Genomic DNA, 27,904 nt, shown 5'->3' with positions numbered 1-27,904 from the left:
TTTCTCCCATTATCTATTCAAACCTTCTCCACAAGGGAAACAAAACTCCATCTCTCTGCTCAGTGTTCTTACATGTGAAGAGGGCTTGGGAAAAAGATGGACTTTTCTTTTACTTCTGATGCATTTTTGAAGAGGAGCAAACAGCAGGATAAACTCCAAACCGCAACACAAGGTTTGTCAAATGTTTTTAGGTGTCCTCCTTACCATAGGGCCAGAGACACTTACCTGTGGGGAGTGGCCTCGCAGATGCTTGCTGTTATCTTAAAATACTGTTTTCCTTTGTTTTTTTTAACTATGCCTCTTGGCTTCCAATCAATACGTCAGTGGCTGCATTTGGACATCATGATAAATTATGGTTTATTGTCCTGGGAATGAGTCAAGCCTCCTCCTCCTCCACTTTGCATGCTTGCTCTTCCCATCTCCTCCTCCAGAACACCTATGAGGAGTTTGGATGCTTTTCCTTCTGTTTTCAATTAACCACAATTTACTGTTACATTCAAACATTGACTATGGTTTGTTGGAATAAGCCAGTTTCATAAAGTTGACTTATTTCAAACAAACCATAGTTAACATAGTGTACTGGGTTCAGAGGACTTGGCAAGCTGTGGCTAATTGAAAATGGAACTGAAAGCTTCCAAACGCCTTCTCATTGCCACACCAGAGGAGGAGCTATAAGTCTGGGGGGAAGCTAGACTAGTTCCTATCATGATAAATCATGGTAAACTGCAACACATTCCACAGAAGTTCTTTAAGGACTAGGCATTCTTGTAGAAATTTGGTACCTTAAATTCCATGCAAAATATAATTAGGTACTATCCTTCTTAATCATTACCTTCCATGCATAGCTGAATAAAGTTCCGACATGCTTTGGGGGCTTCCTTTGACCATAATTCAATATCAATATCTCCAGCTGTTGTTTTCAGTAAAACCTGTAGAAGAACATGAAGTCTATTTTACAAATATATACATACTTCTAGAAAGTGCAGCTTGCATTCTGCAGGCATAACTACTCTCTTGAATGCCACTAGGAACTCCTCTTGCCTCAGAGCACTATCTTTAAAACATGAAAAGCAGACAGTCCCACGCTACTGTAAGGAGTAGCAACAGCACTCTCCCAAAAATGGTGGCACTGCATTGATCAGGATGTGGTGAGGACAGGGGAACTCCACGTTGGTGGAACTGGCATCCCACAGGTGCATGCACACTTGTGAAAAACAACTTGGAGCTCTCCCAACCACACCCTCACCTCAACCCACCCTGTTCCAGCAAGAACACTCCTGCCGCTCCTCTCCTCAAAATGCCACTGCACCTTGACTTACTTTGTGCTACAATGCAGCCTGCTGTTATGAGTTACACTTTGTGTAAAACATCCCATTTGGAGACTTTTCTAATAGCCACTATGTATGTGGTAAATGTAAATGTATTGCCTTCAAGTAGATTCCGACTTATGGTGACCCTATGAATAGGGTTTTCAAGAGGCTGAGAGGCAGTGACTGGCCCAAGGTCACCCAGTGAGCTTCATGGCTGTGTGGGAATTGGAACCCTGGGCTCCCAGGTCGTAGTCCAACACCTTAACCACTACACCACACTGGCTCTCATGTATGTGGCACACTAATTAATTTTCGTTTTCTGTCTGTTTCTTAAGAATGTTCATGCGCTACCACTGAATGAGTCCACAAGGCCAAAGCAGTTTGGGTGGAAGATTTTTCAAGAGTTACATTTTCTGCAGAAAATGTTTGACTTCTGAAAATGCATATTTTCATAAAATAAAGTGGTAACATAATGAGATGCAGCTAATGGTCTAGCATTATATCCAAACAAAGGAAATGAATGAACACAATCCCAATCATTCAAAGCTGTAATCAACTTTTTTCCAAGTGACCATCCCTAGGAAGCATCCATGCATGTATAATAAATATGAATGCATAACTTCTTTGGTGCACCAAAATTAGCATGTTAACAGTTTTCAATGCCTTCATTTTATATTTAAAATATAAACATTATAAGGGAAGTGTGTACTTTTGAGTTGTCATACTTTAAAATATTTAGAAGCATTTGCGTAAAAATAATTTCCAATGAAGTCTCTGAATTTGTCAGAATATAACATTTCAACAATATTAACAGTGCAATCCTATGTCTACTCAGCAGGAAGTCTTGTTGAGTTCAGTGGGATTTACACAGCAGTAAGCAGGGTTAGAATTTTCAGCTAAAGGTTGCAATCCAGTACACACTTCCCTGGGAATAAGTCCATAGAACTCAATGGAGCTTACTTTGAGTAGACATGTACTTGATTGCAGCCTAAACTGGCAATCCTATACCCAATTACCTGTGAGTATGCCCTGCTGAATTCCAATGTAAGCATTCTTTATTGATTTCCCCCCATAATCAAATATATCAGTTCAGATTCTTTTGCTATAAGGATAAACTGAAATATTTCTATAGCACTTAATAAGGCATCTTTAAAAAAAAAGTTATATTTACTAAATATAGTATAAATAGTATAAATATAAATTTGCCAGCCTGGGCTCCTGCTAGGAGGAAGCGTGGGATATAAACAAAATAATAAATAAATAAATAACTATACATACATGAAACTTGCTAAGTCAGATCCCAGTTGATTAGGATATCAGAACATTTTGTGGAATATTATCCGGAAAAGAGTTTCCCATTCAAATTTTCCAGAAACCCACAACACTGGGCCTAAGCATGCACATGCTACTCAGTTTTATTATAATCTACATCAAGTCTGATGAGCAGGGAGGATCAATGGATAATTCCAGAATTCTCCTTAACTACAGTTACCCACCCATTGCTCAATGTCTTCCACTAATCTCCTACACTGCAAGGAGGGGAGAAGCACCTGATCTTTACATTTTCTCCACCAGCTACAATGGCAACAGCCAATCTCTGATAACCTCCCATCAGCACTGCTATCTTGAGGCTTCAGAAGCTGGCTCACAGTCAGAAGACCCTTTCCAATATTAGCAGACACGTAGCTTCAACTTTTCAATTGAAATTACAGGGGAAGGAGGAAAAGAAGCTGAGTTCAAATTGGTCTGGTGCTTGGGGGGACAGCCACAGGCAGTCCAGAATTCTAATAGCTGCATTTTGGTCAGACGCTGGAAATAGCTTATCTCTTGATTTTCAGCTCTATGATGGTTCCAGAGAAGCTGGAATTCCTTGAAAATTATCATTAAAAGAAAGGAAGGAGAGCAGTCTAAGAATCTCTTGGGCACACCTAGTCTAGGACAGAGTCTGGTTCCCAATTTCTTTAATCTAACACACTGGACATAGTATGTACTCAGGACAATCAGCACTACATAAATATCCCAGAATATAATACATTACATGAATTTACCCTCACAAGTTGAATGTAAGTTGTTATAGTTTACCTACCTTTCAATATGAGTGGATAATTGTCCATGTTATAACATACACACAGTAAATGTCTTTTCAAGTGTAACATAACACATGAAACGGTACTCACATGCGAGGTTGGCAAAGGCAACTGCAAAGAACTAGCTAGCAGAAATAATGTAAGCATTCAACTATTCACACAAGAACACACATTAAAATGAGTACAAAACAGAAACATACATCAAAATTACGCCTTAAGTAACCAAATCAAGATATAATCAAGCAGGATGCTATTTTATTCATTGGTTGTATAAATGCTTCATCAACTAGCAGATCAAAATTTCACCAAAAATATATATTTCAGGCAATAATGTATTTTCTATGAAGATGTGGAGGAATATAGTAGGGTTGCCAACCTTTTTTCTTTGAAGAACTCATGTGTTTTGAACAGCTGTTTGACAGGCAGAAATTTAGCAAGTAACGCTTTCCCCAACATGCAAATGCAGAGAAAGAAAAAGCTTCCATTACTAAAGTTTTGCTTGCCATTAAAAGCAGAGCAGTTTTTGCAGTAAAACTTGGACAATCCAAGCCATAAGCGACACATCAAAGCAAAAGAGCAGAGTTTAAGGTAGTACATGAAAATACTGCAACATTTACCCTTTGGGCCTAGTTCATACAATTCTTTTGACATAATCAAAAAGTCCTCAGACAAGCATTCACATAAATAAGTTTAATGTGCATTCCAGACAATAACTAGGTTACCACAAGGATAGCTAGTAGAACTTCCTGTTGGCGCAAAGGCTGAACAAGATGGCTGAAAAAGATGCAGTTGAAATCACAGGAATTTCTGCTGATTATAACTGGGATCATTGGTCCACACATTTGCCACATGTGTGTGTGCCAGACAAGGATCAGGACAAGCGATGGAGTATGAAAACAGGATCCGAGCCTATTCTACTCCAGATAAAATCTTTTGATATTTTGCTACTTTGAAAGTAATACATGAGCCTGGAGAATCAGAAGTGTTTATGACCCCACAAGATTTTGTGCAATCTATATCACCAAGTGAAAAACAACCAGAAAATCTTGGCCTGGATCAGTTTGTGGTGAAACACTATGATAGGAAGACAGAGAGAATTTCTCAGGAACGTGAAAAGTTTGCAGATTAAGATATTTTATGCACTTGGAGAATGCAGTCTGATCTCCTTTTCTGACTGTATCTTCCTCACTACAGTCCTTTCCAGCAAGTAGTTTCTACCTACGCTGCCTCAGCAACAACAGCATTCTTGTCGACAGTGCCTTCCAGTGCAACGGTGGCCTGGGACTCCAGCTACCCTCACATCCTTCTGTTCACTATTTTTGGGATCCCCTGCAAAGCTTGTGAGACTTTGGGGCAATTTGTGTGTGTTGGATCTTGGGTGAGAGCCAGAGTGGATGGGTGGAGTCCTGGGGGAGACCAAGGAACTTGAGGGATGTTGAGCGGAGAAGTGCAAGGCAATTGTTTTAATATTTATTTGTTAATTTGTATTGCATATGCTTTTGTATTGTGGCTTTATTATATATTTTTATAATATTTGCTGTTGTTTTATCTTCTGTAAACCACTTAGAGATTTTTATATATATTAAGTGGTATAGAAACGGCTTAAATAAATAAATAAGTCTTAAAATGTTTATGTGGAGCAATTGAAGTATAAAAAACTACCCTAGTCCCATGCACGTTTAGTTAGATACAAATCACAATGAGTTCAAATGAGCCTATCCCCAAGTAAGTACAGCAGAATTGCACCCTGTCAGCAGCACCTATGCATGTGCACTCATGAGTAACAGTGCAAACCCTATTTAATTCAGTAGGGCATACTCCCAGGGAAGAGGGGTTAGCATAGCAGCCTAAGTCCCATTGAATTCAGTAGCATTTTATTCTCAAAAAATTCATTGTTCAACGCAATTTATTCCCAAGTAAGTACCAATGCAGCGTTAGTCCCGTACACATTCTATTATAATCTGGCTGTTTAATCTGCTCACGGCCGGAGTTCGATTCCAACGGAAGGAGGAAGTCGAATCTCCGCTAAAAGGGGTCGAGGTCCACTCAGCCTTCCATCCATCCGTGGTCGGTAAAATGAGTACCCGGCATATGCTGGGGGGTAAAGAAAGGCCGGGGAAGGAACTGGCAATCCCACCCCATATACATGGTCTGCCTAGTAAACGTCTCAAGACGTCACCCTAAGAGTCGGAAACGACTCGCACTACAAGTGCAGGGACACCTTTACCTTTTACAGCAATCTTAGCTATACTGTGCATTTATTTCATGATGGACACAAACAAGCTCCTCCCTAACCTTGCCATTCGTCGGCGGTTCCTGGATGTAGATGTTGCTCATGGTGTGTACTTGGATACAACTGCTTCACTGCGCGATTGTCCCTGGATAGACTGGGGAGAAATCGTACAAACACTTCCTTAGTCTATACGGGACATCAGAGCAGACCTCCCGACATGTTGGAAACTGGGAGCCACCACTTCTAGCGCGGGGGGAGACCCGCACAGAGTAAAGATAAGGCCTCTAATCCCTCTACCGAACGTTAGTAAGAACTCTCCTCCAACATCTTCGAAGACAGTCGGAGGTAAAACAGCCGTTTAGCGAATGGAGTTAGACGGCTTCCTCCAGGTTCTTCATCGCTGAGGCGAGACTCCCCCCTCAGCCCTGGGCTAGTGGTACAACCCCTATGTTTTGTACAAAGTCTTCCGACCGAGAAGCATCGCTGTAACTATTTCTATGCGTGCTAGAGATTTGGTGCTTGCCGGAGACAGAAGGTGGACAGGGGTTGCGTCCCATTGCTCTCACTGAGCTAGTGTGGAGGAAATATCTCCAGTGTGAGAACGTGATACTAAACAGCCTGGTTTTGTGTATGTTTATTTAGAAACAAGTTCTATTGGTCTCAATGGGATTTGCTCCTTGCTAAAGGTTTAATTTATTTGAAATACTTGTATCCAACAAACACAAAAGATAAAAATAAAATCAACTAGAATATACTCAAAAATAAAATACAAGTATTTTGATTGCCACTCCTTCCATCTAAAAGCATGGGTGGGGAATCTGGCTGGCTAGATGTCGTTGGGCTCCCAATTTCCATCAGCCCTAGCCAGCCAATGGGCAGGGGTGATAGGAGTCCCCATCACTGATACAAAAGATGCCACATTTTCTTTTCTACACCTTTAACTGTTGCCTTTTAACTTCTGGCAAATAAAATAAAATCCCTAGTGTATCTTGTCCAGGATGGAGTGGTGTGCTTGCCCTGTGGCGCTACTGCATGTCAACAGGGGAGAGGACAGGGACCTGCTGAGGTGAGGGCATAAGAAGTCCACTAGTGGATCTGCTCCATTTAGCACTGTATCCAGTTTCCAACAGTAGCCAACCAGATTATTATTATTCCTTTTTTTATTCATTGCTTTATGCCACAAAGGTCTCAAGGCAGCTTACTTTAATACAGCAAAAATACACAGAGAACATACACTAAAATTCAAACATATTAAAGGCAGTCATACTAAATATTCAAAAGTAAAAATAAAAAAAATTCCATGATACAGTAGTACAACTCACCATTAAAAACAACAAATTACACAATAGTAGATTAAAATCCTGTAACAATCAAATGCCTGGCAGTAAAGAAAAGCCTTGGCCTGGCACCAAAAATGATGTTAGCATCCAATGGGCCTCACTGGGAACACCATTCCATAATCGGGGCTGCTACTAAAAAGGTCCTCCTGCAGACACCATGCATCCTTGTTCTGCAGGGAAGATGACAGAGACAAAAACTCTCTCCAGTAACTGGTGTTAATATCTGCATATGAATATGGAGAATTCATTTACCCATAATGACTGTTGATATTTTCCAAGGAATGGCAACACAGTTTCCAAATAGGATGGCCACATATAAGAGACAACATGGCTCCTACACAGGGGGAATTTCATCAGGTGCATAGTTCTGTCTTCAGCAAAGCCTTTGACTGTGTAGATCACAAAAAACTATGCAATGCTTTAAAAGAAATGGGGGTGCCATAGCATCTGATTGTCCTGATGTGTAACCTATACTCTGGACAACAGGCTACTGTACGGACAGAATATGGAGAAACCGATTGGTTCCTAATTGGAAAGGGTGTGAGACAGGGCTGTATTTTATCACCCTATTTGTTTAATCTATATGCAGAACATATACGGAAAGCGGGATTGGACCAAGATTAAGGAGGTATGAAAACTGGAGGGAGAAATATCAATAATTTAAGATATGCAGACGATACCATACTCTTAGCAGAAACCAGTAATGATTTGAAACGAATGCTACTGAAAGTTAAAGAGGAAAGCACAAAAGCAGGACTACAGCTGAACGTCAAGAAGACTAAAGTAATGACAATATAAGATTTATGTAACCTTAAAGTTGACAATGAGGACATTTAACTTGTCAAGGATAATCAATACCTTGGCACAGTGATTAACCAAAATGGAGACAATAGTCAAGAAATCAGAAGAAGGCTAGGACTGGGGAGGGCAGCTATGAGAGAACTAGAAAAGGTCCTCAAGTGCAAAGATGTATCACTGAACACTAAAGTCAGGGTCATTCAGACCATGGTATTCCCAATCTCTATGTACAGATGTGAAAGTTGGACAGTGTAAAAAGCGGATAAGAGAAATATCAACTCATTTGAAATGTGGTGTTGGAGGAGAGCTTTGCACATACCATGGACTGTGAAAAAGACAAATAATTGGGTGTAGAACAAATTAAACCAGAACTATCACTAGAAGCTAAAATGATGAAACTGAGGTTATCATACTTCGGACACATCATGAGAAGATGCGATTCACTAGAAAAGACAATATTTATTTATTTATTTTGTTAAATTTTTATACCGCCCCACTAGCATTAGCTCTCTGGGCTAATTATTCCCAATAATGCTGGGGAAAACAGAAGGGAGTAGAAAAAGATCAAGGCCAAACAAGAAATGGGACCATAAGTCATAACTGATTTGAAGGTGTATTACAACAAAAACACAAGCATATTATTTGCTTCTTCTGGCCTCAATTCAAAGAAGTGATACCTTTAAAGCCCTAATGGCTTGGGACCCATATACTTGTAGGAGAACCTCTCTCCACACCAAGTTTCTAGTGCCTTAAGATCATTGCACGGGACTCTTCTTAAAGGCCCATTGTCTCTCTTCTTTTTTATAAAAAAAATCCACTATGTGGTGGAGAGAGCCTTCTTTGTAATGATAGCCTGGTTGTGGAGTAGAGATGTGATTGACGCTGATATTGTTGTTTCAGCGCCAGGTTAAGACATATTAGTCTGCCTATGTTATTTATTTATTTGGAAATTTATATACTGTTTATATTTAAGCAAAACCCTAAGCAATTTACAACATAAGTTAAAGCATCTTAATCAGCAAGTAAACCCCCCCCAGAGAATTTCTACATTCTAGAAAACAGTTAACAACTAAACAGAACATCCTCTTTAGTATCAACATAAACGTTACACATAAAAATCAGCTATGAGAAAAATTCATAATAAACATGCTAAACATTTTAAGGTTTAGCCTTGACTGCTTTACCGACTCTGCTATTCGTTGTTTTTAACTGCCTTAATTTGTTGCTGTTGTTGTAAGGTTATTTTATTTGTTGTGACCCCTCCTGGTATTCCATATAAAGCGTGGGTGATAAATATTTTTAATAAATGATCATATTGAAGTTGTAGGAGCCGTACACCCAACCCACAAAGCAACGATCCTATGCAGGTGTACATGAAGTTTTATTGAACTCAAGAGGGACTTTTGAATAACGATGCTATTTGAGGTCACTGATTCATAGGGTCCCCGTAAGTCGTGATCGACTTGAAGGCACATAATAACAAAAAAAAATTATGAACAACAATAATCATAATTAGTAGTAGTAGTAGTATCATGAAGTCTCTACGGGACAACTTTATACGGTTTTCCAGAAAACAAACTTCACTGCATTCACGCCAATTGACCTGACCTGGAGTACTACTAGGCAAGCCGCCTCCTTTTAGAAGCGGACGATCCCACTATTGGAGAGGGTTTGTGTATTGAACAGTTGAGTGGCCTAAGAAACCTTCCTGGGAGCAGCGAAGGAAGTCTCACGTGCTCGTAACACTCCTTTCCTAGCGAAGCAGGAATGTATTGGCTACCTCCAGTTCCTTTGCTTTTCTTGCTATCAGTGTCCAATCTCTCTCTTCCACCCCTCTACTCTGTCTAATGGTACAGCCCTTCGTGCTCGGGTCAAAGTTTTCCGGCGGAGAAGCGTTGCCATCGCTAACTCGTCCGGCCAAGAAGAGGACCTCTTGAGGGCTGAGTTCGAAGGCTGCATGGCGTTGCCAGGTGAGCTGCTAAAATGGAGTTGGATGTGAAATGGCCACGTACAGGGTTGTGATACCATGGAGAGTGACTGCCGCCGCATTTTTTTCCTCATTCAAACAGGGAATGAGGGAAAGATAGAGATATATTGAAAGGAGCGATGGGGACTAGCTACAATACTTTGCATATCTGCTCAGAAGTAAATCCTATTGAATTCAGGGGATTTACTGTGAAGTAAGAGTGATTGGGATTGCGCCATTGAGGAACAAACCCTTCCGAATTCAGTGGGACTTACTTTTGAGGAGATATGTATAGGGTTGTATCGTGAAGGGCTTAGCTCTTGCTTGGGGCGGGGTAGAAAGTCTGACAAAATGCGGAACTTCTTACGTCTCATAATCTTGGTTTGCTTTGTATTCTTTACACATACAACAACTGTAAATGCAAGCTTTCAGTTGTGTAATTTTACTGAATTTACCTAAAATAAAAATTAATCATTGGAATTGTTTTATGATATTGATATACTCTTGCGGTAGTGATTTTTTTTTTAATGTGAAGTTTCGATCTTCCTATTGTTCACCAGAAATCTAGTCTGAGCTCCAAGTGTTAAAGCGGTGTAAAAATTGGGTTTGGCAGAGAAGGAAAGGTAATAAAGATTTTAAGAAGTTTAAATGGGCAGGTCACACTTGGAGCAGTGGTCTAGAAGTGGCATCAAACCTGTATGTCTCCAAGCTTCGCTGTGTAAATCCTGCTGGAAGAATGGAGCTGTGCCATTTGCAGATCTCTTGGTGCAGAATAACGTGTTTGTTTGTCTGTGTGCCAATCACTTTGTGCGTGGTTTGACCATGCCTGCTTGTCTGTGTGCCTTGCATGTGAATATATGCAAGACACTCTACATGTATTTGTCTTTGTTTGACTGAATGTTGCCTTTGTTTGACTGAATTTTGACAAGGTATATACGCTGGGTTCCTACTGGGAGGAAGGGCAGGATATAAATCTAATAAATAAATAAATAAATATTTGGACATGGAGGTCAAAGGCTAGCTGTGTGGCCGTGTACTTGCTCTACGTAGTTTTAAGAATATAATATTGATTGGTGTAGTATACATTTTTGTCAGTTGGCAATCCAGCTGGTGGTGAGTGCCTCAGGCTTCTGCCTAGCTCAGTGGTGGAGCACATGCTTTGCATGCAGAAGGTCTCAGGTTCAATCCCTGCTGGCATCTCCAGATAAAATGGTCTGGTTCAACCCCTGGTATCCACAGCTAAATGCAAAAGATTGGCCAGAGGCTCATTAGAGCCTTTGCCAGTCAGAGAGAGAGCAGCATACTGAGCAAAATGGAGAAAATAGTCTGACCTGGGATAAGGCAGCTTACTATTTCTATATACAGTAGACCCCTCCTGCACCGCACTGGCCATATAAAATTGCACTATGTGCGGGAGTCAAATGTCTGTTGGACTGATCCCTCTCATGCTGCAGTGGCCAGGGAACTTCAAGTAGCCTATGTCACAGTGATGGGTGAGTAGGCAAGTGGCCCAAACATAGAAGGGAATTGACTTTAAGCAAAGAAAACTCTTGATAAATGAACTTAGAGGTGTCAGCAAGTATGTTCTATTATAGCTACTAATACAGGGGTTCCCAAACTATGGTTCTTGAACCGCCAATGCTCCGTGAGCTTCATTCAGGTGGTTGTAGTATATTTTTAAACAATGTTTAAAATCATACAGCATCTAGCGTAGAGAAAAACTCTCGGAAGAGAAAAATCATTAAGTGGTCCACCAAGACTCTCAGCAATTTTCAAGTAGTCAGGGTGTGTGTGTTTGGGAACCATTGTACAGCGAGTACAAGAAGTTCTTTCCCACAGTGAAGAGCTGTTTGGTGCTTGAAATTCACTGGGACAATTTTATTGTATTGCCACATGAAATCAACTCACCTTCTGTGAATTTTTACCAAATTGTATTGGTGGGCTAAAAGTTGCTCCTCCTGGTACTTCCCCCTCCCAGCTCCCATCTTTTGAGAGTGTAATTATTGTTCTTTTAATGATTTTTGGTTGCTATTAGTATTTGAAAAGTTTGTCTTGTTTTGCCCCCCTTACCCTCCTCTTTCTGGATCCAGTTATGTAGTCTTTAAAAAAAAAGCATTATCTTGAGCTGTGGATGCAATTCACAGCAGTTGTTAATTAGTCTGAGACTATGGATAGAGTAAAATGAAAACTGAAATAAACAAATATCAGGTGGATGTGGTCAACACATATGAGTATAATACGATACATAATAGAAGTTGTGTATCATTAAAAGATGTACAGTGGCGTGGCATCGTACCCACCATCATTTGAAATTGAATATGTTCTGTCAGTATCATAGGATGGCTTGCACCTACTACTGTGGAGGAAGTGAAGGTGCTGAAGTCACTGGGGAAGGTGGAAGGTTTTGCATTGATCTTGGAAACTGTGTGGATTGGGTATGATTTGTATTCCTATAAAATTGTCCTGTAGAAGTAAATGGGAGACATTCACTTCTATAGCAGAACCACCACCGGTGCCAAAAGTTTGCTTCCTGATGGGGGAGAAGGTTGCACTGCACTGGAAGCTCAGTATGATGAGAAAAGATAGACATAAAACAACTAGTAAAGAGAGGCAGTTTGGCTTCCAGACCTCTACTCTGAGCACAGGCCTCTTGCTTCTGCTTGACTATGATGGGGAAGAGTTGTTGCTGAGTTCCCTAGGCCTGACTGTCCAGTACAAAGTAAGAGCATATTCAAACAAGAATGCAGAGTATTTAATGGCTTAGATATCACTTGGGAACTGCAGAACAAGGTTCACCTGCTGTGTATAGAGATGCCCACAGATTCAAAGGCTAAAAACAACATGCTAAAAACGTTATGTTCAGGAACCAGACAACACTTGATCCTGCCGTGTTCCTATATTTGAAGGTGGCACTAATGAAGACAGTATTAATACAGCTGAATAGCCCAGCACATTTCAGCCAGTAGGTTCATCAAAAGGTCATTGGGGCAACAAGTGCAAGTTTTCCTATATCAAAAGGTACTTCCAGAGACTTTGGAGGTTCATGCTGTATCCATTAAGACTTTGGAAGCAACTTTTCATATAGAAAAACCTGGAATGGTTTCTCCTGGTGAAGATACTTATTGGAACTTAACAGTATTAATTCTGCTGCTTGAAGTTCACCTCTTTTGTTTGTGTTTTTTAAGAAAGTATTGTTATGCTCCCTTTCTTTCTTTCTGCTGTTGCCCTATACCACCCCCCCAGTAATCTTACTGCTGAACCTTCTAACAGCCACTTGCTATTGCAGCCTCTCCTTATCTTCAAGCACCAAAAGTCCTTTTCCCTCAAATCCTGCTTCTCCCTCTGTTCCAAACTCTTACCCCAACCAGGCCTGCACTTCTCTTACTCACCTTTACTCACGATCCCTGGAGATTTCGTAGGGGTTTTTGTTACTTTCCTCCACCTTTGGTTTCCCTGAATCCTAATAACTGACCTGGAAAAGCTATGAGGAAAAAGCAAAAGCTTTCACTGAAACCCTTGCAGCAAATTTCTGCATTTGTCATATCTCTTTTGGTCCACACATGATTGAGAAACCACCCTTGACTTAGTAATATTTATCCCCTTGACTTAGTAATATTTATTCTTCATTGTGTGCCATCGGTATTAATTCACTCAAGTATTTCCGTGCATATGTATAAGAAAGGAAGCAGAAGGATTGTGCTTGGGGTCCAGATTGTTGGAATACATTTGCCACTTCCTTCCCCTTTGGTTCCCTTCTCTCTTCCCCTCCCCTAAAAAAGGTGATTTCCTCCCAGCTATGCCAATCTGGGAACAACCCACCTGCCCCCTTTTTTTAAACATTGGGCTTCTGACCTCGCCTTTTATATGTAACTGGGGCAGGCCCAGTTTTAAATAAATGGGTCTACGGCTGGTGCATCAGATTTGAACCACAGCTGTCCAGAATGCCATAACAGACAGCATGGCCACCCACTTCTTGGGAGTTGCTAATGGTTGCATGTTTCCCCCTGGTGGCACTGTTTACCAAAAAAGGCACCTTAATAGCATAATGATGATTTTGATAATACCATATTATCAAAGCAAAATATAATTAGAGTTCCTTCATATTATTAAGTGGGTGGAGACCTTGAATAAACTGTGACATAATGGATTTTACAACTGCACAAGGTTTTAAAAACAGGGCTGCGCAGTTGTTAGAAGCTCAATGCTCTGCAGTTTGGCCTTAAGTTGTTCTAAAGAAGTTCAATGGTCACTATACATTTTATCTCAGAAGTGGGCAGTGTACTATCCTCTAGAAGTTGAACTCCAGCTCCCATCTGCTGCAGCCAGAGTGGCCAATGGTTGGGATGATGGGGATAGGAGTTCAGCAGTATCTGGAGGCGCTACATTGGTTATCCCACATTATCTGTATTTTGTTAGTTGGTTTATTTAATTATTATTTATTTAATTATTTAATTAATTTATTAGTCGCCCATCTGGCTGGTTGTCCAGCCACTCTGGGCGACGTACAAGATAAAATAATACATTAAAACATTAAAATTTAAAACCATAACAGTAAGAAACCTAACCCACCCCAAAAGCCTGCCTGAAGAGCCAGGTCTTCAAGGCCCGGTGGAAGCTTATCATAGAAGGGGCATGGCAGAGATCATTTGGGAGAGAGTTCCACAGGGTGGGGGCCACTATTGAAAAAGCCCTCTCTCTAGTCCTCACCAGTCTAGCTGTTTTAACTGGTGGGATCGAGAGAAGGTCTTCTGAGGCTGATCTTGTTGAGCGGCATCCCTGACGATGCTGGAGGCGCTCCTTCAGATAGACTGGGCTAAAACCGTATAGGGTTTTAAAGGTCAAAACGAACACCTTGAATTGGGCCCGGTAAATAACCGGTAGCCAGTGCAACTCCTTCAGCACTGGAGTGATGTGATCTTGCCAGCGGCTGCCTTTAATCAGACGAGCTGCCGCATTCTGTACCAGTTGCAGCTTCCGGACCATTTTCAAGGGTAACCCCACGTAGAGCGCATTACAGTAGTCTAGGCGAGAGGTGACCAGGGCATGTACTACCGGTGGGAGCAGATGGTTGGGAAGGTAGGGGCGCAGCCTCCATATCAGATGGAGTCTGATAAGGGATTTATGCCCCCCCTTTGGAAAATCCTCCACAAAGCAGATTACATTATATAAATCCTATACAATGCCTTCTGCTTCCAAGAGAATCAGGTCGTCTTTTCTCTCTCTCTGGATGGTCTACCATTCAAAATGATCTGTCAAATCTTCATCAGTTCATCAGATAGAAACATGGAGAGAATTTTTGAACTGAATAATCTTTTAGGTGATGGGCTACTTATGTACCTACCATTAGGAAAATGCTGTTAATTTTATTTTGGGCACTGCAGTTTCTATGGAAATGAATTTATTCCGCTGAGCTTTTTCATGCAAACTAGAGTGGTGCCTAGTTTATATGCTAATTAGCCTGTTCGCTATTATATTATTTTGTCTCAGTGCCCTCAGGTTAACCTCTACAATGTTACTAATCATTAAAAGTAAAAACAAAAAGGAATCTAAAATTCTTATATAGTCCAAATGGATTTTTAAAAAATAAAAATAAATAAATCCTGCTTCTACATGCGTAAGAGAACTTGTATGAATATGTGTTAATACTGGTTTTGCACCTTTAGAAGCAGTAATGTCAGGCAGAGGTTAACTATGTTAACTTTCTGCCAAATTTCCTTGAATCTTATGGCAGTTCTTGGGTTACCATCAGGTTCCCTAGCTTCATATACTATTCTGTTGCTGCCATTAGTCCATGTATGCGGGAAACAATAATGTATGTAAACATGACCATATTTGGCCTGCAGAAGTAGCACTGATGACTTGTGAGCTATAAAGAAAAATGGCAGCTTAGTTCCAGCAAACATCCAACCCTGCAAAAATGACTTGCCAGGGCTTGATGTAAAGTGCACAGGGCTACAGCCAGCGTGATGTGTTGAGAATCTCTCTGGCTGTGAAACTAGGCTATGTTATATATATATAGGAGACAGTGTAACATACAGTTCCCCAAAATTATGTGGCTGGTATAGTTACTGTTATTCTATATGTGAGAAAATTGTCAATATTGATGTGCCTGGGAGATCAAGGAGTAACAATTGTAAAACAAGGAGTTTTTATCCACCTTCTCAAATTAATATGAAATGTATTTGGCTTTTTCAGGTGGAAATAAAGATAACATCAGAGCAGGGTGCAAGAAATGTGGCTATCGTAAGTATCTACAAAAATGAAAATATAATTAAGCATTGCCTAACACTTACCACAAATATTGCTAGGTTGATAATGGCCTTATCTGGATACAACAATGTATAAATGAGTTGGAGCATATATAATGGACAGCAAAACACTGTGGCTTAGATCCTAAGAAAAGTGAACAGAAGGAAGTTTGTGGAAGGAAAGTTTCCTGTCCCCTATTTGCCCACTTGTTGCTGCCTGAACTCCCACACCACATGGTCTGTGAGCCCTCCTGAACAATGTGGGATGGTGCATAGGAACCTGGTGGGGGAGGGGAACAGGAATTGTCTGAAACTGAGTCAGCTGCTGCCTAGTTATGGATTATTCCCCAGCACCCCTGTGCCCCATCCTGCGTTGCTCAGGAAGGGTTTCCCACTCTCTGGAGAGGATTTTGCAGTGGGGCAGGCAGCTGTAGGGTAAGAGAGGGAAACTTTTTATTCCCTTAATTTAGGATCCAGACTTAGTTTTAGGGTGGAAGCACACGTGTGCTTGAAAGGTTTTCAGTGTGTCCTCAGCTCTGGATTTTGAAAACAGGAACACACAGTGTTAGTCAACCCTGCCCATTTTTAATCTGCAATCTGTGATTTTGGGTTTTGGATGTGTATTTTCTTGAACCATGCTTCACAATGATTTCAACACTTTTTGTTGGATTAAACCATCCTTATCTGTTGTGCGTCTAGTGGAAACACTTTGCTGTGGGCGGTGCACAATGTTCTGATGTCAGCAGTTGGGTGGTGTGTACTGCACTTTGTGATCTACAGAAACCTTCTCCCTGTTTACCTGCTTCATTTTATTTCCGGTTCTCTAGCTCTTCTTTCCATTTTCTATATTGCCTCTCTCCACTCTCACCACTTTCCTTGGCCAAACTGATATAGCAGTGGAGCAAAGTTTTCTGCATTGCTGGTGCTCAGGGTCTTCATAATTTTTAAAAATATTTTGCATGTGTATTGTGTAACACTGTACTTTCTAAAGTCTTCAATATTTCGAGAGTGCATTAGCAGTAGATGCTCTGGGGGGGGGGAAGGCAGTGGAGTTGTGTTTGCAATGTTAGTAACCTATCCGCAGAACTCCCAACAGAATACACACTCTGGGGGAAAAAGGCAGTGGAGTAATGTTTGCAATGTTACTAGCTTATTCAGAGAACAGGAAGAGGGAACATGCTCTGGGCCAAAAAAGAGCAGCACTATTAGTTCTTGTAGAAATAGCAGAAATGATTGTATTTTATATTTGCAAATATAAAATACATTAGGGAAAGGTAACCCCCAAATTAGTAAATGCCCTTCTACTGAACCAAAATACAACTTCCTAAACCTTGAGAATGAACATCTGAGTGTTACTTAACTTGGGTGTTTATATGAAAATGCAAAATAGTTCTTTCACATATAAACACATTTTTGCATGAGTGCAAAATGGAAGAAAATCAGCAAAACCAAAACTTTTTTCAAGGGCTTTCCCCCCATACATGAGCTGCCACTGAGGCAGTGGCAGTGTGGGCGGGCAGAGAAGGGAAGCGAATCACTCTCTTCCCTTTCACATCTCCCCTGTCCCCTTCACCCTTCCTGTAATCACCTTCCTCTGGGAGAGCAGCATGATGAAAGCAGATGTTTAATGTAGAATGAACCTAACAATAACTGATAAATATGTATGCAGATTGGTAATTAAATACAAGTTGATGAGGGAAATAAAGCTTCCACATAAGCTTTAACACACACACCCCAAAAAAAGGAAAAAGGAAAAAAGGGGGGCATGGGTGCAGGTAGAAAACACTGCACACGTGCACAATGGTTGATGTATTGATGATGACATTAAGGGCAGGGCGGCAATCAGTAACAAATGTGCACCAGGACACAGCTTAATCATCTGTTCTGCTTGCTGGTGTGCATGTGGATTCATTAGGATCCAAAGAGAAATAAATTATAAACATTCATTTTGAATCGCACAGAGAAAAAATGGACTGGAAACTTTTTAAGCAGCTGGTGTACACATACCCTTAATCTTGATGCAAGATTAGCTTGTATATACCAGGCCAGTGTTTAAAGGGGTTTTGGGATAAAGAGTCCAATGTTATCCTGGTTCCCTTCTCTCACACACAATGTGGATTTTTTCATAAACTGATGAAAGTAATATTGAAATAGTTGAGGGCAGAGGCCTTTAAACTGCCTCAGATTTATATTAGGGCAGTATTTCTTCACAATTTTTGTGCCCTGTCATGTTAAACCTGTATCCATGTGTCTTTTGGTTAAACAAGAATTCTTCCACTAGTCTTACTCATTCATCAACCTGCTTGCCAGAAAAACCATCTTACAAAAAGAATCATTTCATGAAAGAAACCCATTTTTCTAAGAAATGGCTAAATATTGGAGAACTGGTGAAATACCAACAATGAAAGACTGGAGAGAAAAAATGTTAAGACTATAGCTAAAATGACAGACTTCTTGAGCATACAGGAAGGAAGAAGGAGAAATGATAGTTTTCTGGATAAGTGGCAAAAGTGTATTGAATATATTCAAAACTAGAACAAATTAAACCAGAACTATCATTAGAAGCTAAAATGATGAAACTGAGGTTATCATACTTTGGACACATCACGAGAAGACATGATTCACTAGAAAAGACAATAATACTGGGAAAAACAGAAGGGAGTAGAAAAAGAGGAAGGCCAAACAAGAGAGAGATCGATTTCATAAAGGAAGCCACAGACCTGAACTTACAAGATCTGAACAGGGTGGCTCATGACAGATGCTCTTGGAGGTCACTGATTCATAGGGTCGCCATAAGTTGTAATCGACTTGAAGGCACATAACAAACAACACAGGCAACATAAATATAGTTTGGTTCTTAGTTAGCTTCTCAATGAATACGGTGAAATTTTTTTATCCTGTTTGGATAATTTTGTACATTTTTACATGTAGTATGGTTACAACTTTTCTCTCTTGTTGTTAAAATAAAAAACCCTAAAGATCAAGTCTCAACATAAAAAAATAAACATCCATTTTTTAAAAATGTTTTTAAAGATGTCTTGTTTTAATATGTTTTCACGAATGTTTTGTTTTAATATATTTTAAAGTCTGTTTTTATGATGATTCAGAGTGTTTTTAGTGCTTTTGTTTGCTGCCCTGGGCTCCTACTGGGAGGAAGGGCAGGATAGAAATCTAATAAATAAATAAATAACAACATAAGAAGAGCTTTCTTAGATCAGCTTCCAGTGCCGCTTTGGTATTTATCAACGCCTTCTATGGCTAATGACATTTAAATTATTGAAATGTGCACTAATGAGGCTTCCCAAAATGAAATAGAAATGTGGTTAAGCATATAAAAGTTAATTGTTTGTATTCTTTACTGTTTATATTATAGGAAAACCTTTTTTCGATATGAACAATCTCTTTGACATCTGTGAAGGCTTTTGACACTATTTAATTTTTCTGTTTGACAGCTACACAGTTGTTGGTCTGCTCCTTTTTCACTCTTTTCCTTTCCATTAGTAGAACTTCCATTAAAAGATTATTCTGGCCTGGTGCTTAGGTATGAACGTAAATTGGCCATGTTCATAGATAAACGCTGTTCGCAGATGAACGCTTTTCAAATGAACTAGGTTTCCTGAGCAGGGCTGGATCAAGGCCCGAACCCTATTGCATCCCTACATTGTAGGTACAATATAATATAATAGTAGACTTTGTTTGTATTGGCAAATTTGGGTGGCACAAGGTGGGGGGATGCACTGTTGTGCTTGCAGAAGTCATTCTGCATGCACAATGACTTAGTTTGATACAACCTTTGCCTTTTCTTTTAAATGAAAGCTTAGAATCTGGAACAACAAATGGTGCAAATAGACACTGAATGGCATGGCGAGAATTCTGGTAGAATCTGGACAACCAGGGAATATGCCCCTTCATCCATGCCTTAAGTTAGGCCATGTTACTGAGAAGAGTCACTAGAACAAAATTACCAATTGTGTTGCCTTCTGACACTAAAATGTTTATTACACATCATAGGAGGAAGAGTGTAATACAATCCCAGATAACCTCTTGCTAATTATTTTGTTGACTTCCCCTGGCCTGTTCCCTTATTGCTCACTTTTACTCAGCGGGTCACTTGACGTTTGAATGCCGAAACTTTCTTCGGGTGGACCCTAAAAGAGACATAGTTTTGGATGTCAGCAGCACAAGCAGTGAAGACAGCGAAGAAGAGGAGCTGGGAAAGCTTCAGACCATTCCAGAAAAAAAGGGTAATTTTTTTTCTTTTTAACAGAATAAATTGGTGTCCTCCCACTCCTACCACAACTCAACCCCACCCCACTCTCCACACAAAGTTTTTTACTCTTAATGCATTTCTAGAATAGTCAAACCGAAGAATGATCGTTTTTTAATTTTGCACTTGGGCATATGTAAGAAAAAGCTACCCAGGTCTAGGTATAAGTAACATTTTGAGACCTTCCTCTCTGAGCTTAGAGTTTTATTCTTGCTCTTGTGGGAGAGGACCTTCTCAATAGTGATGCTCTGCTTGTGGAATGCCCTGCCAGGAGATCTACCTGCTGACAATATTTTTATTGCATCAGGTTAAAAACTGGTTATTTTCTCAAGCTTTTAGTCATTGTTGATCTCACTGCTGAGTTTGCAATGACTGTTGATTGTGTTTTTTCATTGTTTTATCATTTTCTTCTCCTGATAGATGGATTTGTTTAATGATTGGTGCACCCTGTCCTGTAATTTTGCACTGGGGCTTATAACTATTAAAGGGTTACAACTATCAAAGTAATGATAAATTTTCTTTCTCTCCCCCCCCCCAACATCTTACATTGTTAATTCACAGGTATTGCAAAGGAAGAAGAAAAGAAAAAGACCAAAAAGAAAAGAAAAGAGAAATCAAAATTAAAGAAAGCAAGAAAAAGGTATAATTTTGAAAATTTTGTGTCTGCGAAGTGTGAATACAGGGAATTTTGTTTTTTATATCGCACATGATGTCACCATTTACAAACTGGTGAAACACCAGTTTGATTTTTTTAACCAAACTTTTAAAATAATCTCCCCTTGGAAATTAGGCAAGCATCGACAGTAATGTGTTTCTGGCATTTGTTGAGAATTTATTTATTTACTCAGACTTTTGGGGCCCATTAATTTAAGTTGCTGAATTTTAATTAGATATAGATGCTGCTGTATTTATTGTGTTGTTTGTAGTGACCTTGTATTTTAGTTGGCTGTAAAAGAACTTAATATTTTTTGAGTGGTAGGTGGTACATAAATGGTTTTTAAAGAATGAAATAAAAAGGAGAGGTATGAAATGGAAGGCACAACACGAAGGGAGGGAGACAGTCAACACCTGAGTTGACTGATGGAGTAAGTGAAGTAAATTGGTCAGGAATGAGGGTTTGTGTGGGGCACCAAACTGTTTTAATTAGTCCAAGCAACCTTTGTTATGGTCTCCGCTTTATTAGAATTCAAACTTTATTCCCTTCTCCATTCAAAGGATCAAAGCAGCTTACACTGTAAATGCATTGCAAAGTGATTAAGCAAGATCAATGCATGGCTATTAGGTCAACTGGTCATAATAGTCTGCTTTTGTGGAAGTTTTTTGTATTTTACATTTCTTCTGAAAATGCCTTAGCTTGGACTATGCTGGACCTCCAAAAGAAGAGAGTTCTAAAACTCAGGAGCATCCACAGGGGATACTTCTCCACGTTCCTTGAAAGAGGATATACTATGGAAACTGTAGAGATCACAGGAGGACTCTGGAAATTTTATATGAGCCTATATTATACCACTTGGGTCTTTCTAGATTAAAATTCACATTGTCTGTATGAGGAACGAGCACAGAGGCTGGAATACTAATGTTCTTGTTATAATATCCTCATAGTCTTTGGTGGCCAATTTCCCTGGTACTTTCTAGTATTCATTGTTTAGAATGTCTGAATGTCTTCAGGCTCTTATCTATTAATTGTTTCTGAACAGGATTTGCTAACCTGTGGCCCTCCAGATGTTGTTGAACTCCAACTCCCCTCAGCCCCAGCCAGGATGATCAATGGTCAGGGATGATGGGAACTGTAGTTCAGCCATGTATGGAGGACTAAAGGTTCCCCATGCCTGTTAAAGAAATATGTGCGGGACCCTGCAACAAAATGTAGAGGTAAACGTAATTGTATAAAAGTTGGCATAAAAACAGGAGCCCATGCATTAACTTAGGTCTGTCTTCATGTACATTTTTTGAAGTTTTTAGGCATTTTAAAGATGTAGCTAGTCTGCCTGAAAATCAGTGAAGTGTGCAACTAAGCATGAAAGTTTGGGGAGGCAAATTAAGTAAATTGACCTTTGCTGCATCTTGAGAGAGGCATTGGGAATCTGAACCAGCCTCAGTCCCATACCTGACCTACAATAGTTAACAGTGGACTACATTACGTGGCTGCTGTAAGCTACTCTCGCTCAGAACAGCCCCATACGCCTCAGCTGCAATAGGGATATAACAGTGAACTACACTACATTGTATACTATTAATTTATTTATTTATTAAAATCATGTATAAACTGTTTAATATTAATAATATATTAATAATGTCTAGGTAGCGTACAATATAAAGGCAAGCAATACCATTAAAACAAAAATGCAACACAAAAACCAAACAGTAGTATAAAAGCATATAAAAACAAATAAAACAGGAATTCCAACACATAAAGAAGTCTGGTCTTACATGTCGGGGAAAGGCTGTGATAGTGTCTAATACTTCTGGACAACACTGCAATTTTGTTATAAACCACTCAGATCCTGTTTTATAGTATTAGTGTGAACTACACTGTACAGGACTGTCATAAGCCATTCCGCACCTTTTAACCTGCAATATATGGTCAATGAACTGCATTGGCCTCAGAATTTTCATTATTTTTATTTTTTTAAATGTCACAGTAAATAACCTGAAAAGAGCAGAGACTCTTCTCCTTGCTGCTACTTTTTTGTTTTTTAGTGTTTTATTAATATTTTATTCTTATTATCATCATAACATACATTTCTCAAAAGAAATAAGATTAATAGCTGAATACACAACAAAACCATAATCACATAATTCAGAAACATTAATGTTGCAAGCCATATTCTTAACAGAAGGATCAAAGCCTTTTTCTGTCAAGATTGTGTGTTGATTGTGGTGCACCGATCTCCCCACATAAAACAAATTCACGCACAGGCATCTTCCAACCAAACCAAACCAAAAGTCCCATGGCAATTGGTGAATGGCAATGGGGGCAGGACTGTGAAATCCAGAAGCCCCTAGTCATAAACCGGCACATGGGCAGTGGATACAGACTCATTTCTCAAGGCAGCTGTCATTTCCGTCCCTGGGGGCTTCTAGTAGTTTCTCTGTCTGAACCAAGAAGTGACTTATCCAAATAACTAGACAACTCTCTTTTCCCTTTTATATCTATGTTTCTCTTCTTCCCTCCTGTTTTGCTTGTTTCCCATGGAGGTGGAAAGAAAAAAAGAGGAATAGAGCAAGGGACAACAGGGGCACTGATGTCTGTATACTAATGCGCAGAGCATGGGAAACAAGCAGGACGAACTTGAACTCTTAATACAGGAGGGCAATTATGACTTGATAGGTATAACTGAAACCTGGTGGGATGACTCCCATGACTGGAATACAGCAATTGAAGGATATTACTTGTCAAAAAGAACAGAAGGAATACAAAGGGAGGTGGAGTTGCGCTATATGTTAAAAATATATATCCCTGCACAGAAATACAGGAAGATTAGCTTGGTAGCTCCACCAAGAGTGTCTGGATTAAAATTAATGGGGCAAGTAATAAAAGGAATGTGGTGCTTGGAGTCTACTACCGACCACCTAATCAAGGAGAAGACGAGAATGTAACTTTTGAAAAGCAAATTGCCAACATTTCGAGGAGGCATGATGTAGTAGTAATGGGGGATTTCAATTATCCCGATATCTGTCAGGAGACAAATTCTGCCAAACACGGCCCCTCCAAGAAATTTCTGACTTGTGTTGGATATAACTTTCTCCTACAGAAAGTGGACGAAGCAACCAGAGGATCAGCTATCCTGGACTTGATTCTAACCAGTAGAGATGATTTGGTGGATGAAGTGGCAGTTACGGGAACTCTGGGGGAAAGTGACCACACCATACTTGAATTCTTGATTTTAACAGAAGCAAAAGCTGAGAGTAGCCATATGCGCACCCTGGACTCCAGGAAAGCTGATTTTAATAAACTCAGAACAATTGTAAGTACCATTCCATGGCAAGTGACCCTAATCAGAAAAGGAGTCCAAGATGGGTGGGAGTTTCTAAACAAGGGAATTCTAAAAGTGCAATGGCAAGCAATTCCAACAAGGAAAAAAGGGAGGAAACAGCAGAAGAAGCCAAAGTGGCTTCACAAAAAGCTTAGAGATGACCTGAAAACAAAAAAAGACACAGGAAGTGGAAAGAAGGCCAGGCCACAAAGGAAGAGTACAGGCAGGTATCACGGAATTGCAGGGATGGTGTCAAGAAGGCTAAAGCTGAGAATGAGCTGAGGTTAGCGAAAGATGCCAAAAGCAACAAAAAAGCTTCAGATATGTCCATAGTGAAAGACAGAGAAAAGAAATGGTGGCACAGCTACTCAATGAGGATGGCAAAATGATAACAGATGACAAAGAAAAGGCAGAAGTGCTCAATTCCTGCTTTGGCTCAGTCTTCTCCCAAAAAAGGGTCTATGATCCTCCCGGGAAACATGAAGTGGAAGGGGCAGGATTGGACCTTGAGATTGATAGACAAACGGTCAAGGAATACCTAATCGCTTTGAACGAGTTCAAATCAGCAGGGCCTGATAAACTGCATCCTAGAGTATTGAAGGAACTGGCTTAAGAACTCTCAGAACTGCTGTCTATTATCTTTGCGAAATTGTGGAGGACTGGTGAAGTGCCGGATGACTGGAGGAGAGCTAATGTTGTCCCTATCTTCAATAAAGGCAAAAAGGAGAAACCAAGGAACTACAGACCAGTCAGCCTAACATCAATCCCTGGAAAAACTCTGGTGCAGATTGTAAAGCAGTCAGTCTCTAAGCACCTTGAAAGCAATGCAGTGATTACTAGGAGCCAACATGGATTTATGAAGAAAAAATCCTGCCAAGCTAATCTTAATCTCATTTTTTGATTGGGTAACCTCCCTTGTAGACTGTGGGAATGTTGTGGACGTAATATATCTCAACTTCAGCAAAGCTTTTGACAAAGTGCCCCATGATATTCTGATTAGCAAGCTAGCTAAATGTGGGCTGGGTGGAACAACTATCAGGTAGATCCACAGTTGGCTCCAGAATCGTACTCAAAGAGTGCTTATCAACAGTTCCTTCTCAAACTGGGCGGAAGTAATGAGTGGGGTACCACAAGGCTCGGTCCTGGGCCCAGTGCTCTTCAACCTTTTTGTTAACGACTTGGATGAGGAGGTACAGAGCATGCTTATCAAATTTGCAGATGATACAAAATTGGGGGGCATAGCTAATACCATGGAAGACAGAAAGAAAATTCAAAGGGAACTTGATAGGCTGGAACATTGGGCTGAAAACAACAGAATGAAATTCAACAGGGATAAATGCAAAGTTCTACACTTAGGAAAAAGAAACCAAATGCACAGTTATAAGATGGGGGATACTTGGCTCAGTGATACGACGTATGAGAAGGATTTGGAATTGTCGTTGATCATAAGCTGAATATGAGGCTACAGTGTGATGTGGCTGCAAAAAAGGCAAATGCAACATTGGGTTGCATTAAAAGAAGTACAGTTTCCAAATCATGTGAAGTATTAGTTCCCCTGTATTCGACACTGGCTAGGCCTCATCCTGAATACTGAGTCCAGTTCTGGTCTCCACACTTCAAGAAAGATGCAGACAAACTGGAACGGGTTCAGAGGAGGGCAACAAGGATGACCAGGGGACTGGAAATAAAGCCCTATGAGGAGAGACTGAAAGAACTGGGCATGTTTAGCCTGGAGAAGAGAAGACTGAAGGGAGATATGATAGCACTCTTCAAGTACATGAAAGGTTGTCACATAGAGGAGGGCCAGATCTCTTCTCGATTGTCCCAGAGTGCAGGACACAGAATAATGGGCTCAAGTTGCAGGAAGCCAGATTTTGACTGGACAGCAGGAAAAACTTCCTAACTGTTAGAGCCATACGACAATGGAACCAATCACCTAGAAAGGTAGTGGGCTCTCTGACACTGGAGGCATTCAAGAGTTAGCTGGACAGCCATCTGTCGGGAATGCTTTGATTTGGATTCCTGCATTGAGCAGGGGGTTGGACTTGATGGCCTTATAGGCTCCTTCCAACTCTGCTATTCTATGATTCTATGAACTATGACCACCCTCCTTTCCGTTCTGCTGCTTATTCCCCTCTGCGTTCCTTGCCTTCTCTCTTGGCTAACTCTCTTCCCAGCTGACCATCAGTGCTTTTGAAGGCTCCTGGGGAGCTGCAGCCATACTCTCCTCTTCACTGGCCAATTCCACTTAGCCCATTCTATCCCCCCCTCCATTTTCTTTTCTGACTGACTCATGTGTTCTGTGATTATTGAGCAAGTTTGGTCCTCTTTGAGCTGTTTTGGGAATCCCCACCACCATTTTTGTACTTCTGCAAATCTTGGGGTTCCTCCAAGCTTGCTAGCATGTCCCTCTTGTGCATGGATTTATTTATAAATATATTTGTGTACTAATGTTTCATTTAAAAACATCAAAGTGGTTTACAACAAATTTAAAAAGACCATACAACAAAAACATTAAAATACAATAAAAACAAAGGCCAACTATTGCAAAACATCTTTTTAATTGCCTGCATAAGCCTGGTACAACAGAAAGGTTTTCAGCAGGCGCTTAAAAGTTGAAATAGAAGGCACCTTCTAAATCACTGTTGGCAGAGCGTTCCAGACAACTGGGCCAATGATGCTGAAAGCTGACAGCTAGCCCAATCTGTGCCTTTGACAGTTGCCCTTCTCAGAGGGAGAGAGATATTAGCTAATAGAACTACTTCCTGGCCAGTGCTCCTGATGTTCTGTATGGAAAGGAGTCCCATCCAGGAAGATCAGCAGAAAGCTCATCTCTTTGCCCTGCAAGCCTTATCTAGGGTGGGTGGCAGCATGGGACATTTCTCTGTGCTTTCTCTGAGCCAGAAGCAGTATGAGGAAATATCCAGGCTGGCAGAGTTGGGGCAGGCTGGTCAGCAGCGAGAGGCTGAAGCTTAATCATGATGGAGTGTTGGGACTGTTCTTTCCTGCACCTTCCCCATTCTACTGTGCAGCTGCACATGTGCGCAGTAATTGTTTATTGTGTTTTGGGGGTTGGATTTCTTGTTTAGAAAACAAAGTTTTTTTTAGGTATTTTTGAAAATCTCCGTTCCACCATGCCTGCTGAAAGCTCCCTTTTGTGTGTAGATGGGTGACATTTTGGTTACATAAAGACTGGCACTTGGAGAATGAATTTGCCATATGAATGTGCTACTTAAGACAAGAGTCGCTCTTTGGTGTGTTTGGCCAGGCTAATTCATGTTGACAAGAGATCTATCCATTTCCATTAGTGTAGTGTTCCACTGTCAGATATTAGTGTGTTACTAAATAAATCTATATTCTTGTGTTTTATAGATCTTGTTCCTCAAGTTCTACAGAAGAGGATGAGCCTAAATCAAAAAAACAGAAATCCCACAAAAAGGAAAAGGATAAAAAGAGTAAATCCAAGAAAAGAAAACATCACAAGAAGGGGAAAAAAAAGAGAAAAAAGGGGAAAGAGTCTTCATCTTCTGATAGCTCAGATTCTTCTAGCAGTGACTAAGCAAGCCTAGGATGATGTAGATCCCTCCTGATTATAATGATGCCCAGATAACATATATTTTTATGGAAAAAGTCTGTTATTTATAATGCCTCCTTGTATTAAAAGTAATTTTTTGGAAA

The 27,904-nt window shown here is 40.3% G+C and overlaps 2 protein-coding genes across 5 annotated transcripts in view; one reads left to right on the top strand and one right to left on the bottom strand.

Moving 5' to 3' along the window:
* The window catches only part of CWC27 (CWC27 spliceosome associated cyclophilin), a 192,967-nt gene extending 187,074 nt beyond the window's left edge, over positions 1-5,893 (bottom strand). The window contains exons 1-2 of one of the 2 annotated variants that reach the window (XM_061619114.1): positions 5,693-5,893; positions 833-929 (exon numbers count right to left, since the gene is read on the bottom strand). In XM_061619114.1, coding sequence (XP_061475098.1) covers positions 833-929; positions 5,693-5,734 — 139 coding nt within the window. In that variant the 5' untranslated portion in view covers positions 5,735-5,893. Of the gene's footprint in view, positions 1-832; positions 930-5,321; positions 5,408-5,692 lie in introns of those variants that run through there. The other variant, XM_061619123.1, reaches the window with a different exon arrangement.
* On the top strand, positions 147-27,904 carry SREK1IP1 (SREK1 interacting protein 1). Of its 3 annotated transcripts, none has more exons than XM_061619134.1 (6): positions 147-172; positions 9,625-9,738; positions 15,930-15,977; positions 20,086-20,226; positions 20,811-20,889; positions 27,599-27,904. In XM_061619134.1, the coding sequence occupies exons 2-6, from the start codon at positions 9,726-9,728 to the stop codon at positions 27,783-27,785; spliced, it is 468 nt and encodes a 155-aa protein (XP_061475118.1). In that variant the 5' UTR covers positions 147-172; positions 9,625-9,725; the 3' UTR covers positions 27,786-27,904. The 3 variants fall into 3 exon arrangements, with proteins under 3 accessions (XP_061475118.1, XP_061475126.1, XP_061475134.1); XM_061619142.1 differs by lacking the exon at positions 147-172 and adding an exon at positions 5,817-5,975; XM_061619150.1 differs by lacking the exon at positions 147-172 and adding an exon at positions 6,127-6,258.

Source organism: Rhineura floridana, chromosome 1 (genome assembly GCF_030035675.1).
Source record: "Rhineura floridana isolate rRhiFlo1 chromosome 1, rRhiFlo1.hap2, whole genome shotgun sequence".
Classification (NCBI taxonomy): Eukaryota; Metazoa; Chordata; class Lepidosauria; order Squamata; family Rhineuridae; genus Rhineura; species Rhineura floridana.
The sequence above is the reverse complement of the archived record's forward strand: the minus strand, read 5'-3'. Positions and strand labels throughout refer to the sequence as shown.

Excerpts from the sequence above, each read along its gene's own strand:
- SREK1IP1 (XM_061619134.1), top strand. Across the intron at positions 15,978-20,085 it reads GTGCAAGAAATGTGGCTATC|CGGGTCACTTGACGTTTGAA; the intron begins GTAAGTATCTAC and ends ACTTTTACTCAG. Across the intron at positions 20,227-20,810 it reads GACCATTCCAGAAAAAAAGG|GTATTGCAAAGGAAGAAGAA; the intron begins GTAATTTTTTTT and ends GTTAATTCACAG.